Consider the following 17,580-nt stretch of genomic DNA (forward strand, 5'->3'; position numbering starts at 1 on the left):
AGGGAGGAAATCCAGTTTTAAGCGGAGCGATTCCAGAGCAGATCTGCACAACAACCCAGTGAGGTAGGCTGCAATTATTTCTCCCCAAATGACAGACTCCTCTAGGACATGAAGGCTGAGAGGCAGGACCTGACCTACAGTTTCATTTGCCAGATTTGATTCCTGGTTGCCCGTTGCTGACTAGCAGGCCAAAAGTGATGACTCCTGAAGTGTACATATGGGTAAAGATGAGTGACCCATTCAGCAGACACAGATATGAAAGGGGGATAGTTACAAGGGAAAGAGAAATAAAGAGAGAATGAAAATGAAGTTTGACAGGAACAACACTTTTTGGTGACCTCTTAAAAAAAAAAAAAGAAATAGGAAAAGAGTAGCATCCTTACCAAATTATCCAGCTCAGGATTGGAAGAAAATAAAGGTTTTTCTGTCCTAACCTAAAAAGAGACATTTGGGGGTGGGAGCAGGGATGGAGAAAGAGAAGAAAACAGAAGGAGCGTTAGTAGAGGGAAAATACGATAGAGGGAAATCTAAGCCGTGCATTGTTGGAAAAAAAAATCTGTTTCTCTCATTTCCCAGAAACTGTAAAGAAACGGCAAAAGAAGAGTGACTTTTACCCCTGGAGAATTCCAGCTGGCAAGAATCGGTATATTTCACTTTCCAAAGTTGTCTCTCCCTCCTCTGCTTTGGCTAAATTCCTCCACGTTTCCCCTCCCGCTTCAAAACACAAGGTCAGTTTCCTCTGCATCTGCCTCCTTTCAGAAATGAAACGAGAGGAGATCCCTGCGGGTGGGGAATCCTTTCAAAGGGCTCTGTAGAGCGAGCCTTACAAATCCAAGGCGCTCTCTTTGTGAGACTAAGGGAGGGTGTCAAACTCCAAAAATTCCCAGGGTGACAACTTTAAAGAGATCCCAGCCAGGACCCCATTTGGCAGGTCAAAGGATCAGAGCCCAGGACAGCTTCTCTCTAGCGCAGGGTCTCTCGACCAGGCTTCCGTGGATCCCTCGGGTTCCGCAAGAGGTCACCAGGGGATCCCTGGGAGATCACGATGTATTTAAAAAATTATTTCAAATTTGGGCAACTCCACATGAAAGAGGTCAGTTTCATTCTTATTTTCAGCTTAGGAACCCTGTTCATGCCTATAGACGGGCCTACCCATGAAACGAATGCAATAATTTGGTAACTCCTGGCCTCTCTTTGAGCCTGAAAGTGCAGGGGTTCCCCGAGGCCTGAAAAATATTTCAAGGGTTCCTCCAGGGTCAGAAGGTTGGGAAAGGCTGCCCTAGTCTTACAAGGTCTAGGTATATATTTTTAAAAGCACTGCGGGAGGCGGGGGGGGGGGGGCACATGCAAATCTCCCCCTTCTGCTTTTCTTCTTCTCCTCTGTAAAAAAATCCGAGTGAGTCGCAAGAAGTCACGTCCTCATCCCCAGCCAAGGGCAAGAAGAGTTTGCAGAGCAGGACCGTAATGTCCTCCTTCCTTTTCAAGGCCAAAGCGGTGGAGAGTTGAAAAGGAAAGGCTGTTTAGCCTTTTCTCTGCTGGGTGCTTCAGGTTCTCACCCCACCCAGCGTTTTCTGTAGGATTTTCAAGGCATCTTGCAACTCAACTTTTAAGCTTGGAGTAGGTTTTAAATCCTTGGCTGGGTGGGTAGGGGGGGTTGGAGGAATTTGGGGCAGTGAAAATCCAGGGATGGAGGGAAAAGATTCAGCAGTTTTTCCACTCTTCAGAAACCTCTCTCTCCGCCCCCCCAACCTCCCAACTAAAGAACATAAGGGTATTATTATTCCAGCCTCTGACATATGATGTCCTTTGCCTATTCCCCACAGACTGTTTCACTAAGGCGAAGCTCAGCCCCTTGTCTGGGGAAGAAACAGAGAATTTGGCTTTGAAACATTGATTGATTTATCATATTAGCAAGCTGATGAATCATCCTGAATGTGGATTTTTAATCAAAAAAAAAGTCCCAGGTCAACGGGTACGTTCTCTGTTTCACTGGAACTTAAAGAGAGAGGGCCAGAATTTCACTCCCTGCCCTGGATATCAAGCCGGGAATGGGGAAAATGTGTGGAATATAAGTATTTTTATTGTTATTGTCCTCATTTTTATGCAAGGCCTAAAGGGGTGGCAACCTTCAAGGTCAGACAATACAGAATTTGGATTTGACCGATGGTTTCTCAGCTAGAAATAACACACGTTCTTCAGAACTGGTACTGTGGGGGCTGAGAGAATACATAAAATGCTATTTTCTCACATCAAGTAAAAACACCTCTTGCTTGCTGTCTTCCCCCAACCCCCACGTGGCCATAACTCCTATTTAGCCAATGCAGAGACCCCTTCTCTCCCTAGCTTCAATCCAGTTTTCTGCAGAAAGGAAAAGCACTCTGGACATGCTCAATAACGCATTGTCTTTTTGCCTGTGAGTAATCAACCACTGTTACTCAGAGCCTCTTTGCTGAAGGTGCTGGAATGCATTTAAAGGGGAATTTGGCAAACCTGTCATAGTCCCAGCCAAAGGAACTTAAATACCATACTCTAGTAGAAAAGGATGAATTGCCCAGCAGAAAATTTTCTTTCAGTATGCACATTCTTTCATTTACCCACCCTCAGTCTGATTGCTCAGCCAGCTCAGAGAAACCAGTTCGAAACAGTAAGTTCTGTTTGATCACCAAGGACATCCTTAGTGGCTCGATAATCACCAAACAATATTTTTCCCCCAAAAGACTTCCATGCTTAAGTGGAGGTGGATCACCCTGAGGTTGACTGCATGGGGGGTGAGGAATAGTTCTTGCCAGGGGGGTCTGAAGAGTATGTGCCTGTGTCAAAAAAGTCAAGATGGCAGCTACAACTGCGCAAGCAAAACCCCATCCTGCAGTGTACATAAAAAAGGGGACAGAGCTTGATCGTCCTGTGGCAACCACATTCCCAAATTTTTTGACCTCCCTCTTCCCCGCAGATGCTCCTGTCTTGCCTGTTATAGACAATGGGAAAATATGGAAATATTTGGGTCATAGATGCTGAATTAACTTTTATCAGCTATTGGAGCATAGGAATTCATAGAATGGAGGAAACGCACCCACTAATATGGCTTAGAGGGAAACTGGGCTCTCGTTTGCATTTCTACATCGGCACTGCGCACTCTCAACAACTTTAAGATGGGTGGACTTCAATTCCCAGAATTCCCCAGCCAGCACACTTTAAGATGGGTGGACTTCAACTCCCAGAATTCCCCAGCCAGCATGCTGGCTGAGGAATTCTGGGAGTTGAAGTCCACCCATCTTAAAGTTGCTGAGTTTGAGCAACACCGTTCTACATCACCGCTGGCCCCACCATTGGGCAATGTGAAGTGGCTATCCTATTCTCCCCCTGTGTTGGAGGAAAGGTTGTTGAGTGCTCCACGTCCCTTAAACTAGCCACTTTGGAAACACTTTGCAGCTCAGGTTAAACTATGTTACCCTCATCTCATGCCAGGGCTGCTAATGAAACGAGATGATTTATTTATGCATGCATTATTTGAACACATTTTGAACCCACTTTTTTACTATACAGACCATTTCAGAGTGGGGATTAAAGCTGGCACCTTTCTGATCTCCCAGCACAGACATTTGATATAAGTCAAGATGACCTCACGCATCATTGCTCAAATGACACCATTTCAGGGGACACCAAGGAGGCCCAGTTAAAATCCTAGTAGATCTCATTGGAGTTCTTGTTCTTCAGAAAGGACCCGAGTTGCACCATTTGTGCAGTGATGTCATGATGCATGTGAGGTCACACACCCCCTTGCTCCACCTCTCCCCCCTCACCCAAGTATTGCTGTCCATCCAGGACGTGCTCCTGAAATCCCTTGCCCCAACTTGACAGAGTTCCCACGACATTCTGGTTGACTTTTAAATTTTGCAAGCCTAGAAATGTGATTATCTTTTAGAACAGTGACTCGAGTAAATGGAGATCAGGGTTCATCCAGCAAGCCACAGTACAGTTAATCATGGTTAGTTTATTATACAGATTGAATCATTGGCTGCTGATGAAGGACCGTAGAACTTTTTTTAAAATGTTCCATATTTCGGCCTTTGAGAGGTTGGATGTGTAGAGGGGGGAAGATTTTACTACATAATCCTCTCCATGTCCCAGAGGTCAACGGGAGATCTTTCCAGAAGAGAAGGCCTCAGGGTTTCTTGTAACTGGGGACAAAAACATTTTACAAAAATCAAGAGGCCCTGTTACTTTGTGGGACAATGGATTTGTGATCAGGGGCATCTGTGGGAAGGGAGGGTCGAAAAGTCAAGATGGTGACTGCACTGACTTCTCTCTCTCTCACACACACACACTCACACCCCATAGATCAATGTTTCTCAAAGTTGGCAACTTTAAGACATGTGGACTTCAACTCCCAGATTCTGGGAGTTGAAGTCCACATGTCTTAAAGTTGCCAAGATTGAGAAACACTGCTAGATGCTCCTGTTGTGATGCCATATCACACTTTAATACCTGTGTCTCAAACTATGGTCAAGAAAGTTGCCCTAAGTTGGGGGTCTTCAACTTTCTAATTTGACTCTCAGCTTCCACTATAGAAGCCTCAGAAGTGTTGTTCCGGATGGTGGGGAGGTTTTCTGCCAGGAGCCCCATAGCCACTTCCCAGAGAAGTTATTTACGACATCTCTTCAAGAAAGCCAATGGCAGTTCACGTGCATCTGGGTCAGCCCACCTCATGATCTCCTGTGACTGTAAGGTGTTGCAGCAGTATCCACTCAGGCCAGCAACTCCTGATCCCTGTGGCAGCCATGGGTGTAAACTGGGGGGGTGGCAGGGTACATGCTCCCCCAGATTTTCCAGTGGGGGCCATGCCTACTAGGTTGAGCCTTCATTCTGGGCTGGGCTACCAAGCCAGCTGGTGTCATTAATGCCCAGTTTAAGCAAGGACATTCAGGGTAGTTGAGATACCCATAGTTTCATTCAGATGTTATGGCTCTTCTGAAACACTGTTTCTAGTATTTGGTATTTTCACATACTAAATGAAGGTTGGTTGATTGATTGTAAACTTGCATTATTTGACTCAAGCCCATCCCAATCCCCCACCTAGGAAATGGACAAGTTTAGGCCTGTAGCAACAGCCACATCATGATTTTATGATCAGCATCAAGATGTGGAAGAAAAATGTTTAATGAGTTCAGCGAAACATAGAAAAATCCACATATTGAAATGGCAGATGCGAGAGGAGTCCACTATCCCAGCATCTCTATGAGACTGGGGACATTCCATTCCTGCCTCTTTTTGGCACTGGCAGGGGTGCTCTGTCCCTGTCTGACCATGGGATTAGCTTTCCATGGCATTTGCTGCCAATATCGGACATTGTTCACCAATCAGAGTGTCCATATATTGAAAATGTTAATATCTGGTTAATGTCTGCATTAGAATGAGGACTTTCTAATAAACCCTGTTTCAAGGACATGGGCTATCATCTATCTATCTATCTATCTATCTATCTATCTATCTATCTATCTATCTATCTATCTATCTCTATCTCCCTATTTATCTACCTACCTATCTATCTACCTATCTACCTCTCTCTCTCTCTGTCAGAATTCCTCATCCTCTGGAATACATTATAGCCCAGCATGTCTTTGCACCACAAACCTTTATCCGAGAAAAAAGATGTTTTTCCAGATTTTATTCCAAGACCTCAACTTCAATGCGGGCTTATGAGTAGCCAATCATCTAGTCACCTGTGACGAGTTTAGAGCTGCTTCCAAGCTAAGATGTCTTCATTAATTTATCTGGATGGGCCACAAGATTTGCAGCTCATCATGTGGACTAAGAAATACTCTTCAGAACTATTATATTAAAAAATGTGTTTATAAGCATAATGTTTTGTTTTGTTTTCTACTGCCAAGAACCCACACATCTCCCCCTCTCTGTGATGCCTCCCCTTCTCCAGAAACCAACCTGTTTGGCGAAGACAGCAATGTCCTCATTGAAGGAATCCGATGAGCAGACATCTCCTCCAGGATAAGAACCGGAAGTGTCTCTGGGAGAACAGGTGGCCAGCTCACATTTTTCAAAGACCAGGGCGAGCAGTGGAAACAAGGGGTGCCTAAAAAGAAGAGGAAACGGTGTGTGTGTGTGTGTGTGTTCATTCATTCATTCATTCATTCATTCAATTTGTATAGCCACCCATCTCAAACCAGTGACTCTGGGCGCTGAACCAGTGGCATGGAGGCTCCAGTGGAGGCACACTGGAAAAACCGAAGCCTATGTCCATCCTCAGCTCTTGGTGAGAAGAAAAACAAATGGTTAATGATTAAAGACCATTCAGTAGGAGGGAACACATACTTTTAAATCCAGGCGAAAGGAGGACACCAGGTCCCAACATTTGCCTCCTTCACAAGTCTTCAATGGCTGCTGTTCTTGAACAAAAGCCCCAGTCGGTCAGTAGGACCTCAAAGGCACACTCTGCATGTTTTAGGATATGTCTCTTTTCCATTTCAAAGGGGCATGCTCCAGGAATAAACCTGAGGCAGCACGCTAGCTCTAGGCAGGCTTTCTAAATTTAGCAGAAGATTCGCAGAAAGTCAGAAAAACGAATGGCTTTAAAAATCACCGAATATTGCCTTCCAGCTCCGTATCTCTGACTTTTCCCCATCCTTGGTCATCCCACCAACAGCTGAGGACTCTGCTGATAGGAATCAGCCACCTCCACCATAAAGCAACTGGTGCCTCACCCAAAGCAGCACCGACACGCATCACATTCAGCCCCAACTGTGCAGCCTCATCGCCAGACCCCATGCAGGGCTCCCTCCCTGGAGAAAAATAAAGAGGGAAAGCAAAATCATCATCCTTCAAGTCCATCTGCATTGGAAATGTAGCGTTTTGACCGGCAAAGAGATCAAAGGATCTGTAAGGTTGCAAGGGAAGAATGAATGCTGAAAACTTCAGGGAGAAGATAAAAGTCTGCATGTACCATAAGAAACTTTTTTTTTTTTTGTGGCTAGGGTTAAAGTTATTTCAAACTGCTTATGCTGGTAGGCTAGCACTCCAGTTCTATCCTTTCTATGATTTATGTCATGACGGGTTCCAACTTCCAAACAGTAACGTCCACCCCTCAATTCCTTCCTTCCCTCCCTCCCTTTTTTCCTGCTGGATTTGGATGGATAGCTAGGGACAGACTGTGTGCTCCCAACTATGCATTACACAAGTTCACGCACCATATGTTACACAAATATTTGTGGCAGGGGCCCAGCACAGAATAACTGTTAAGTGAGTGTCTCCACAGAACATTTTGATTTCATAGGAGAAACGCAACTGGGCGGGGGGGAGTCCTTCAATCCTGCAACAATCCATCTTCTCTTCCTGTCCAATTTGCAGAGAAGAAAGTGGCAAATTAAAACCACTGCTAGCTGTAACCAGTGATTTGGGGGTAGAGGAGGAAAGGGCACTTTAATGTCTCATAGCATGGGGGAGAAATATACATATACGTGTGTGTGTGTGTGTGTGTGTGTGTATATATTCAAAGACGGCTGGGAAGCTTCAGACTATAAGACACAAGTCAAAGACGAAAGGAAATCTATCAGTCTGCTTTAAGGCCTTTCTGCTCAAGCAACGCTTTGAAAACGGAGTTTGGCCTTTCTCGACTGACAGCCTAAGCCAGCTAGAAAAAGAAAAAAAATGCCCTAGTCTGCCTTAGGATTGGCGATCTTTGGAGCAGTGCACGCGCCAAAGGGCATTTTTGGTTTCAGCACCCCGCAACCGTCCAACGATCTCTCTAACCCTGAAGAATGGAACATGCATTATCTGAGAGGGAAGCTGAGCTGGCCTTCTGAAATTCCTGAATTCAGTTTTCTATATCATCCTCCTTTAAGCTTGAAAAAAAGACTTTATAATTAGGAAGCATTAATATCAGTATTCAGCAGAGGAAATATTTACCATTCATTAGCAGGAAAAAAAACCCAACCATAATATTTCCAGTCAACTAAGGAATAATCAGGTTGAGAAACTAGGAGAGTAGAAAAATCCAGGATTTAAAAGATGGGCAATTCTTTTCTCCCCTCCCCATTTTTTTTCCTTCTCTAGTGACAAAACTGTCAACTGACCAGAGTGTTAAGAGTAAAAAGACACAGCCCGGGTCTTTCTGCAGGGTCAAAATTATTGGTGGTGGAAATTTACTTGCCGAGATTTTCTGAGGCCCTTAAATCTACGCAAGAATTAAAACAAGAGGCCTTGAATTTGCATTCAGCCATGCAGGTTAACCTTAAGAATTGTGTTGCATATTACATTTAAGCACATGCATAAAAACGCAAAGTAAAAATGCCATAAAAGTATGTTTTACTTAGAGATCCTGGTTGAGAAACTACTTCAGTCTGGATCCCAGCTGAGCGGTCAAACAGAATTTCCCTCTGCAATAACTGAAGTGTGCATCTTTCTCTGAACATCACCAGCTGGCCTTTGGTGAAATACATTTTTGTGACCTTTGGGGGCCTGCTTTAGGTTCCTGTGCTGTGTCAACCTCCCCAGTTTGTCTCTTGATAAAGAGAATTGCCTGACTGATTTTATGCAATAGGGTAGACATCCTGGGTGGGGACCAGCACACTCTCAAAATTCCAGAAACACCCACTGGATCAAAGCCCTGGTAAACCAGAGGTATCTGCAGGGGATCAGCAAAGTCAAGACCTTGACTTTTTTTTACACACACATACCCTTGTTGGTTTGGAGGAGACATTGCTGGCATCTTCAAGGACCTCTGTCTCAGAAGAAAAGTAGTCCATCAGTAATAACAACTGAGACTGATTCCAGACTGATTACCTATGCCCAACCCTATTTTTGTCCACAAGTTGCTTAGAAAAAGGCAATTTTCTTGCACCATCCTCTTCATGCGCCACCCTCCCTTTCTTGGCCCCTATATTTTAAGCTTGGTTCCCTTCCCTCCTCCACATCAAACATGGGGTAGGACCACCTCTGACCATCCTGAGAAGCATCTGCCTTAGGTTGGTCGGTGATGAAGCAGCCACTGGTTCTGGAGGCTGGCATGGTGATGGGATCAGTTGGAAGCAGTTGCCCTGCCAAGGCAAAGACCAGTGTTGGCAGGGGAGGACACCAGTGAAACCTGGTCAGTCAAAATGTGGTCTTTGCATTTCTATGGAGGCTGGGAAGCTTTCAGTACACGAAGGGCCCAATCCATGGGTCTCTCCCAGATGCCTAGCTTAGTTTGCTGTATTTATTGTGTTGCTATTTACTTAAATGTATCACCCAACTCCAACCTTGACTGTGGTGTTCTCTCATCAAAGGTTCCTGCATTTGGGGTTTGAAGCTGCCTTTCATATCTAAATCAAATCAAACCACTCAGGGCCTGCAACTGTCCCAGTAAAATGCTTTACCTGGCTTTGGACATTTTCTGTTCTGACTTTGAGGTGAAGCATTTGTGGGGGAGAAATATATGCATGCCAGCTAATCATACAAGAAGCCACTTTCCTGTGGATCAGTTTAAGATGGTCCCCAGGTTGTGTTTGATGACTACCTTTGGAGGCCTCTTCCTCCTGCTTATTCAGAAGCTGGGCTGTGATTTTCAGCAGGGGCTTCAAATCTGAAGCTCCATGGAATTAGGAGGGCCATAGACCAGAATGGTTGCAAATAGAAGAGAACACCCCTGGCCTGTAGCATCTAATAACGAGAACTTCCGTATACAATGCCCTTTATCAGCTTCCAGTGGCACTCTCAAAAGAGATGGTGCTGCTCCAAGAGAGGAAATTGGATACTGGTGAAAATGACTTTCAAATGGGACTTCTCCACCAGTATGTTGAACTAAGCATGACCCAGAAGGGTGTACTGTGAAAACTTCACACGCCCAAGATGTATCCTTTAATTATTCCGCTGGAGGATATGGTGGCTGGCATTTCAATATTACTGAAGGTTCTATCAAAGGCTGGATTTGGCCAAGCCATGGAAGAAAGCCATTGCAACAGTGATTAATACCAATAGATAAGTGGAGCCTCAAGGTCTGGTAGCAGAATACCTGGGAAATTTTAAGGCTCTCTTTGTGGGCTTGCAGAATTATCGGGCCAGAAAGAAAACACCTGACCAGGTGGGTTTAGGAACCCTGTTCAGTCCTACCAAATCCTTTTATGTTGCATTCTCTGTACCACAGAATGAAACTATTCAGGTTTTCTTCTCAGGCTTGAGCTTTAAACACTATCACAGGGTGATAAATGGAATTCTTTTTCTCATATATTCAATAAAAAGGAAACTCTATCCAACTCCTTAAGGATATGACCTTGGAGAAGCCAGATCCAGATCTATTCTCTGGTCTTACAAAAGTCTGCATGTACACACACACACACACACAGGCTTCATTCCTTTCCTAGAGATTCAACATTACCAAATTCTTTCCTCACCTTTCAACATAGAGCCGGCTACCTCAAACAGTGCACAAAGGACCAAGTAGTTTGTGAAACCATGTAAATGCAAAGCTTGCAATGATAAATTGCATTAATTAAGTGAGGGGGGGGGGGAATCCTCCACTGAGCAGGGAGCAAGCAGCTTCTCATTCCCCGATATGTAGCCAAACCTCACACTCCTTCCTGCCCTTCTCTTACAGTTCCTAAGAACTGTAGCATTGAATTAGAAGAAGCTACATATTCATTTCCAAAAACAACCCAGCCTGTCTCAGGGGAAGTTCAGAAGCAGAGGGAGTGGCTACCTTGATTGTCCTGTGGTCCGGTAGAATGCCGCTGAAACTGGAGGTTCCATCAAGCCCCTTGACCTAATCATGCTGCCCTCTGAATCTGTCACCCCAAGACACTTAACCTCCTGAATCTGCTGCTAACCCCTAACCAAAGGCACACTGTATACAAATAATACCTAAGGGCCTTGATCCTTCTGGACAAAAAAAGCTTGCTCCAGTTGTTCAGATGGAGAGGAAAAGAATTTGCTCAGCCATCAGATTTGCAACTAGAGGCAGCCTCCTCAATTTGTGGCAATCCCCCCGTCCCGCCCATGTGGTATGTGGGAAAGGGGCACAACTGATTTTTTGCAGGCTGACCCGAAACACCAAACAGGATCCCTCATTTTAGAACCCTTTATGTTCCCTAACATTGGCTAGACTTCAAACCACAAAGCAACGTTCTCATGCCAGTAGAACCCAGAGGATTTGGCTGGCGTGGCAGGGCCAAAGGGAGCCATTGACTGAGGTCTGAACTGGCACCAGCAAGACCCAGGTTTGGATCCCCCCCATCCCCCAGCTATGGGAGCCTCCAGGGCCCATCTCTCTTGGCTGACCTACCTCACAGGGTCATTGTGGTGGGGGAAAATGAGAGCAGGGGATACTTTGAGCCCCTGAACAGAAGGTGGGACATACATCTAACAAATAAACACATAAAATATTAGTGCTCTGGGGTCTGCCCTTTCTTCCTTATCATCTGCAGGTTAGCCTCCCTTCCTCAACCAGAAAAGGCCTCAATCTCATACCCACACATCACCCTTAACTTGGTTACTGGGGGGGAAAAAAACCCCACCTGTTGGCTGAGTACTCACAATGCTCTGAATGATCAACTAATGGGATGGGCTGTATTCCCACCTTGGCCACTTCGGGGAAAAAAATCCCACCAAGATTAAAACTAACCCAGCTCGCATCGTGTCCTGAAAACATACCCACTGATCGAGTTAAGCATGTTGTGTGCAGGCAAACCGAGAGAAGGGAGTCCACAGGGCTGTGGGCCGAGCTAGGACAACCCAGCGCCCAGACTTGATCCCCAGTGGAAATGTACAGTCTACTGGCCCAAAGAAAGACAAGCAGGCCTTTTTAAGAAGGGGATCAGCAGAGATTAAAGAGAACCTCGGGAAAATTTATTTATTTTTTATCCCGCCTTTATTACTTTTTTATGAACAACTCAAGGCTGTGCAACATACCTAATACTCCGTCCTCCTCCTTCCTCCTGAGGCAAAGATTTAGGGAAGCGGATTACCAGATCCTCCCACCCAAAGGAGGCAGAACCCCACTAAGCAGCTTTCTTAACAACGAGGTGAGAAAGATCTGTCAGTAGATCCCCCAGGGGAGACACTTAGGTTAGAAGGATCTCCGGCAGCCAAAGAGAAAAGATCCCACGGGAAGGAGATCCAGTAGGTCGGCATCTCCCGACCGAAAGAAGGGGACCGGACGTCAGAGGGCGAGGTCGGGTAATTCGGCCCAGCTGAACCCAAGGATCTGGGGTTCGGGGAGGAGAGCCGAAAGCGGATGCGACCTGCTGCCATTTCGGCGTCAGATCGATGAGAGGGTCGGACCGGATCGATCCCTTGAGCCAACCCGTGAGCCACTCTCGTTCCTGGGCAAATGACCCGGCGGCCAGACCCCTCTCGGCTAGAGAGGGGAAAGCCCGCATTCGATCCGCTGCTTTTGTGCAAGGATCGTCCAGCGATCCAGCCGAACTGAGGCTGGCCTCGAATCCGCCCTTGGGCTGGATTCCCGAGTCGGCCGGCAAGCGGAGTAGCGGGGATCGGGGTCTGTCTTTGCTCCTTATACATTCCCTACACCAGACCCGATTTCTCGGAAGGGATCCCTGCGCAAAACCCCGCCCCGGCCTCGGGCACCTTTCGCTCGCTGGCCACCGGGGCTGAGCCCGGCGGAGAGGCGCTCCGACGTGGCGCGCGAACTAGCAGGCCGTCCTCATCCGGTCTCTTCGGGGAAAGAGGGGAACGAAGGCCCGGTCCGGAGACCCCTCAGGCGGCGGGTGTCGGCGCAGGCGAGCCCTTCGCGCGGCCAAGAGCGCGGGGAAAGGCGACCCGCCGCTTCCCACTAAGACTTACCCATAAATTTCATCTTTCTCTCTCTTCAGGGCGTCGTTGGATCCCAGCCCCGGAGGCATCCCAGGCCGGTGGTTAACCCCCGCCGATCCATAAGGGCCCCCCTGGCTTAAAGCGTGATGTTGCAGACCTCTGCCCGGATGTGGGTCTCCGAAGGCCGGCAGAGAGACTCCGTCCATTCCGGCGTAGTGTACCAAGTCATCGTACTGTCCGAGGAGCGGATCAGGTGCCGAGGGGGGTGGGGGGTGGGGGGGAAGAAAAGCAAGAGAGAAAGAAAGTTTCAGACTCCCGATTTAGGCTTCGCAGCACCTTTTCCTCACCCTCCTGCCCTGCAACTAGGAAATGCTCCCTCAGATCTAGGCAGACCTCCTAGGACATTTGCCTCCACAAGAAACCGGGGACGCCTTTTAAAGCAAGGATTTCGAAGGTGTCCTTCCAAGCATTCGGGGAGGGGACAGAAGCAGACAGGCCAGGAGAATGGTGCCAAACCAATCCTTATCCCCTATCCCCCCCCCCCCCGAAAAAAATCAGAGGCTTTTCCACGGACGCCAAGACCTTCCTGGCCGATCCCTGCCTTGTATTCTTCGTCCCCCTCTCCCCACCCCGTCCCAAATACCCCCAACCGCAGTGGTCCTTCTCATTCTCATTTCAAGGCGGTGTGTGTGTGTGTGCGCGCGCGCGCGTGTGTGTGATGGGGGGTGGAATAGAATAGCCGGCTCATTCTTCAAAGAACAGACAAACAAATCGCCAACTTTTCCTGTCACTGGCCACGAATTTCCATCTTTTGCGCCTTTCGCCACTTAAGTCAATTTCACGCCACCGCTGGTCAATTTCACGACGGCGGCCTTGCGTAGTTAAGCGCCACTTCAGCACCCCCCCCCCCGCCCGGCCCGCCCAGCGCAGGCGAGCCCTGCGCCTTCGATTTGGGGATCGCTTCCATTTAGAAGCAAGAACAACTCCCCCGAAAGAAAAACACACATACACAACGCGCGCGCGCGCACACACACGGGGACCTACTTTTAAAAAGGCATTCAGCAACAAAACCAAAGACCCCAGATGTTTGCAGGCAAATCCGCGGGGAGTGTCCTCCGTTCAGCTTGCAGTTTTCAACTCGGCTGCAGAAATCCCCCACCCCACCCTGCCCACATATTCAGAACAAATAAACTCGGTTTTCTTAAAAAGGAACAAAATGCACATACGCGTATACCCATCATCATCATCACCGTCCCAGACTGGCTCATAGAACAGAACTCAGCACCTTCGGATCGGTTCTTTAGAAACTTTAAAAAGAAGGAGGCACTTGGGGTCCCCCCCCATCTTTCTTGAAAGGGAGCAGAACTTTTGAGAGAGATTAGGCACGCGCGGACCTTCTCTTCCTGCTTGAATATTTATTTATTTATTTATTTATTTAAGGGGTTTCGACATAGAAAGTGTGCGGGTCTATATTTCCGCTTCTGTAACTGGGCACTTAAAAAGAAGAATATAACAAAATCTGATCTTTTTCACGCTCAATCCACTTTTCCCAATTTTTTTTTTTCCAGCCTGTCCTGGTCCACTTCTTTGCCAGATGCCCTCACCCCCCAAATGGAATCAACATGCACTTATTTTCCTTTGCTTTTCCTTCCTTCCTTCCTTCCTTCCTTCCTTCCTTCCTTCCTTCCTTCCTTCCTTCCTTCCTTCCTTCCTTCCTTCCTTCCTTCTCTAAGGGAAGAGGATCAATGTCTTTATAATTGAGTTAAAATCCCCCACTGCACTTCAAACTATACAATTTTCTTTTTAAAAGCAAAACAGAGCAAAAATTCCCCTCCCTTCCCCCCGGGGGGAAAAAGTGCGATTTTTTTCCACCCTGCCAAGCAACTATTCTTATTTAAATCATGTCTTACAGCTCAGCTATGAGCAAAGAGGAGCCGATCCATTTAACCTTTCCCTCCCTCTCTTTTCTTCCCTTTCACTCAGTTCTGCAAAGACTCCACTGACTTTTCAGAATACACTTTAAAAAATAAAATAAAGTACTCAGAAGGGAAGCTTCTTTGAAGGATGCATGCAGACACAGGCGAACACACATTATATGTCCATTTAAAAAAAATATTAAGGGCAAATCTTGCTTTGGGAAGTATTGATCCTACTTTTTTTTAAATTAATCAATTGTAACAATTTATTAATCCAAAATTTTTACGATTTTATAATTGTAAAATTGGATGTTTTCTCTCCCCAACTTTCCCTTTTCTCCAGAAATAACTGATTTCTAGATCTTGAAAAGTAGATATAATAACAAATAGTGCTAAAGATTGTTTTGGAAAGAGGGAGAGAAGGAAGGAAGGAAGGAAGGAAGGAAGGAAGGAAGGAAGGAAGGAAGGAAGGAAGGAAGGAAGGAAGGAAGGAAGGAGAGAGAGAGAGAGAGAGAAAGAAAGAAAGAAAGAAAGAAAGAAAGAAAGAAAGAAAGAAAGAAAGACAGAAAGAAAGAAAGAAAGACTGTAAGCTACATTTCGATTGAATTAAAGAGCAGTTGATTAAATACCAAGAAAATAATAACAGCAGCAATACTTAGCAGAAAGTAACTGTTTTTTCTCTCTTCTTGGAAGTATACCCACACCCCAAATATAATAGCTGAGATTCCAGATACGAGGGTGTTGCCACCCGCCCCCCACAACTTTGGAAGAAACTGGGGCGGTGGGGAATTAGGAAGACTGTTCTGAATTTCTTACATGGGGCCAAACTGCAAAGACATTAACCTCAGGCTTTCACGCCGGCTGTCTTTTCTGCCGTTCCATGGAGGGGGTCAGAGGAGTAAAAAAGGATGAAAAAACTTTCGAAAGGCACCATAAAGTGCCACAAACCTGCTCCGCTGAAGCTTTCAAATGAGCAGCTGGACATCAAAGCGACAGGGGACAGGGGAAGTCAAGCATTCCTCTTTTCCTTCTGCTTTTTAAGTCATCCCCATTGCTTTCTGTTTGTTAGTTTGCTATGGAGACGTTCAACAGCACAGCAGTCAATATTTGGGTTTTTTTTCCCCTTCGCTTTTTGAAAAAGCTCTTAACTCACAAAGTCACATGCAGGGAAGACAGAGTTCGAAGCATCAAGTTAGATCAAGAAGTGACAGCTGCTGGATTCATTTGAAAGAGGGAAATTACTTTTAAAAAAAATCTCCTGTTCTCCCCTTCCTTCCACCACCTCAGTCCCAAATCTCATTGGAGACTTACGGGGCCATCACGAAGGGTGTGCAAACAAACACGCAAACAAGCAGACAACTGATGAAGTGAGAAGTTGTGGTGCAAAATGGCCAGCCTGGGAAGGTTGAGAAAACAAGAGAGGGTCCAGCCACGAGTGATTTGCACGAATTGTTCTGCACATTTCAGGGAAAACAACTCAAACGCCTCGCGGTTTTTTATATCAGGTCTATCCTTTAAACCCGCCCCCCCCCCCGGTCTCAAAACAACAACAACAACCCTGAGGATTTGACTTTAAAATTATACACCGACCCCTCAGCCAGGCCCTGTCTGATTTATTTATCTCTTTAAAATAGTATTTTAAATCGCCTAATTAAAAGAGAAAGCTGTTACTCGGACGGGGAGGCGGCTGAGGGGATCCTCACTTACCCTTTGGGCCATGAGACGCTCCCAAGATTTTTCTCCAGGGTTCCTTTTCCTTCCGGCGTCTCCCCCCGGGAGAAGCGGGCTTTGGGGGGAGCCAGGAAGGCGTCAGTTCTTTCCCCAAAACAAGAGGTTCATTTCGGCCACTTCCTGCATCCCCATCAATTCCAAGCGGCTGGAGCGAAGAAGGGGAGCCGGAAACTGTTGCAGAGTTTGCTTTCAGGTCGAGTCTCTCTCCCCCTCCCCTCCAGAGAGGAGCGATCTATTTGGATAACTCGAAAGAACAAATTCTTTTAAAAAAATCAGAAAAGCCACGCCGTCCTTTCAGAAGTCCTTTTTCTTAGTATTAAGAAAAGCTAAGCAGGAATGCAAGCTGGGACTTCAGCGGTGAGATTTGCCTGGAAGTGGGGGCCTGGGGGAAGGGACGCAAAACTAGAGCGGCTTAGATCTGGAGAGCTGGCCGTAGCGGATCCCTCCTTTCTCCAAAGTAGATCTTCGCTTCTGCCGTTTGCTGCTGTCCGTCGAGGGCTGAGAATGTCAGCCTCCAATGATTGATGATCCTCGCACTGTGTGTGTGTCGGGGTGTGTGTGTATACGCACACACATGCACAACCCGGGTGGTAATTTGAAAGGGGGAGGGGGAGACAAAAGGGAAATGATGGGGTGCTGGATGGAAATACCCCCCCAGAGCCTTTTTCCTCCCGAAAAGGCGCTCGCGCCCGCTCCTCTCTATTCTTCTTGCCTTTCTTCTTCTAGGCTTCAAAACATGGACCTCAACTCCCGACCACGCGCCCCCCCCCCGCGCGCCGCTCTTTCTCCCTTTCCCTTTTAAACGCGTCCCCAGTTGATAGAGAGAGAAAGCTAGAGAAGGTGCCAGAGAAAGAGGAAGAGGGGTGTGGTGTGGGGGGGCTCAGAGGTTCCCAAAAGCCCCCCCACCCAGCATCACCACCGAGGAGAATTCAGCCCTCACCCGCCCCCTGTATTGGGGGGGGTGGGGGGTGGCAGAGAAAGGGAGACAGAAACACACGCACACACAGATCCACACGCACCCGCCCGGGGTTGCCACTTTTCTCCGGCACTCCTCCTCTTAAAGCAGCAGCGGATCTGGGGGAATGGGTCGGGGGGGGCAGAGAGAGGAGGCCCCCACGCGACTTGAGAGTTTGGATGGGCTTTTCTGGTCGAATGGGGATAGTTATAGGAAAGGTGG

General features: G+C 46.9%; 1 protein-coding gene across 6 annotated transcripts in view; it reads right to left on the reverse strand.

Moving 5' to 3' along the window:
- Window positions 1-17,353, reverse strand: part of MEIS3 (Meis homeobox 3) — a 42,912-nt gene extending 25,559 nt beyond the window's left edge. For 2 of the 6 annotated variants that reach the window (XM_063311898.1, XM_063311897.1), the window contains exons 1-3: window positions 16,380-17,353; window positions 12,787-12,989; window positions 5,941-6,088 (exon numbers count right to left, since the gene is read on the reverse strand). In XM_063311898.1, coding sequence (XP_063167968.1) covers window positions 5,941-6,088; window positions 12,787-12,989; window positions 16,380-16,391 — 363 coding nt within the window. In that variant the 5' untranslated portion in view covers window positions 16,392-17,353. Of the gene's footprint in view, window positions 1-383; window positions 435-5,940; window positions 6,089-12,786; window positions 12,990-13,800; window positions 13,824-15,620; window positions 15,714-16,379 lie in introns of those variants that run through there. The other 4 variants (XM_063311892.1, XM_063311893.1, XM_063311896.1 and 1 more) reach the window with 4 other exon arrangements.
- Window positions 17,354-17,580: the final 227 nt, after the last annotated feature.

This window comes from Candoia aspera, chromosome 10, assembly GCF_035149785.1.
Source record: "Candoia aspera isolate rCanAsp1 chromosome 10, rCanAsp1.hap2, whole genome shotgun sequence".
NCBI classification, from domain to species: Eukaryota; Metazoa; Chordata; class Lepidosauria; order Squamata; family Boidae; genus Candoia; species Candoia aspera.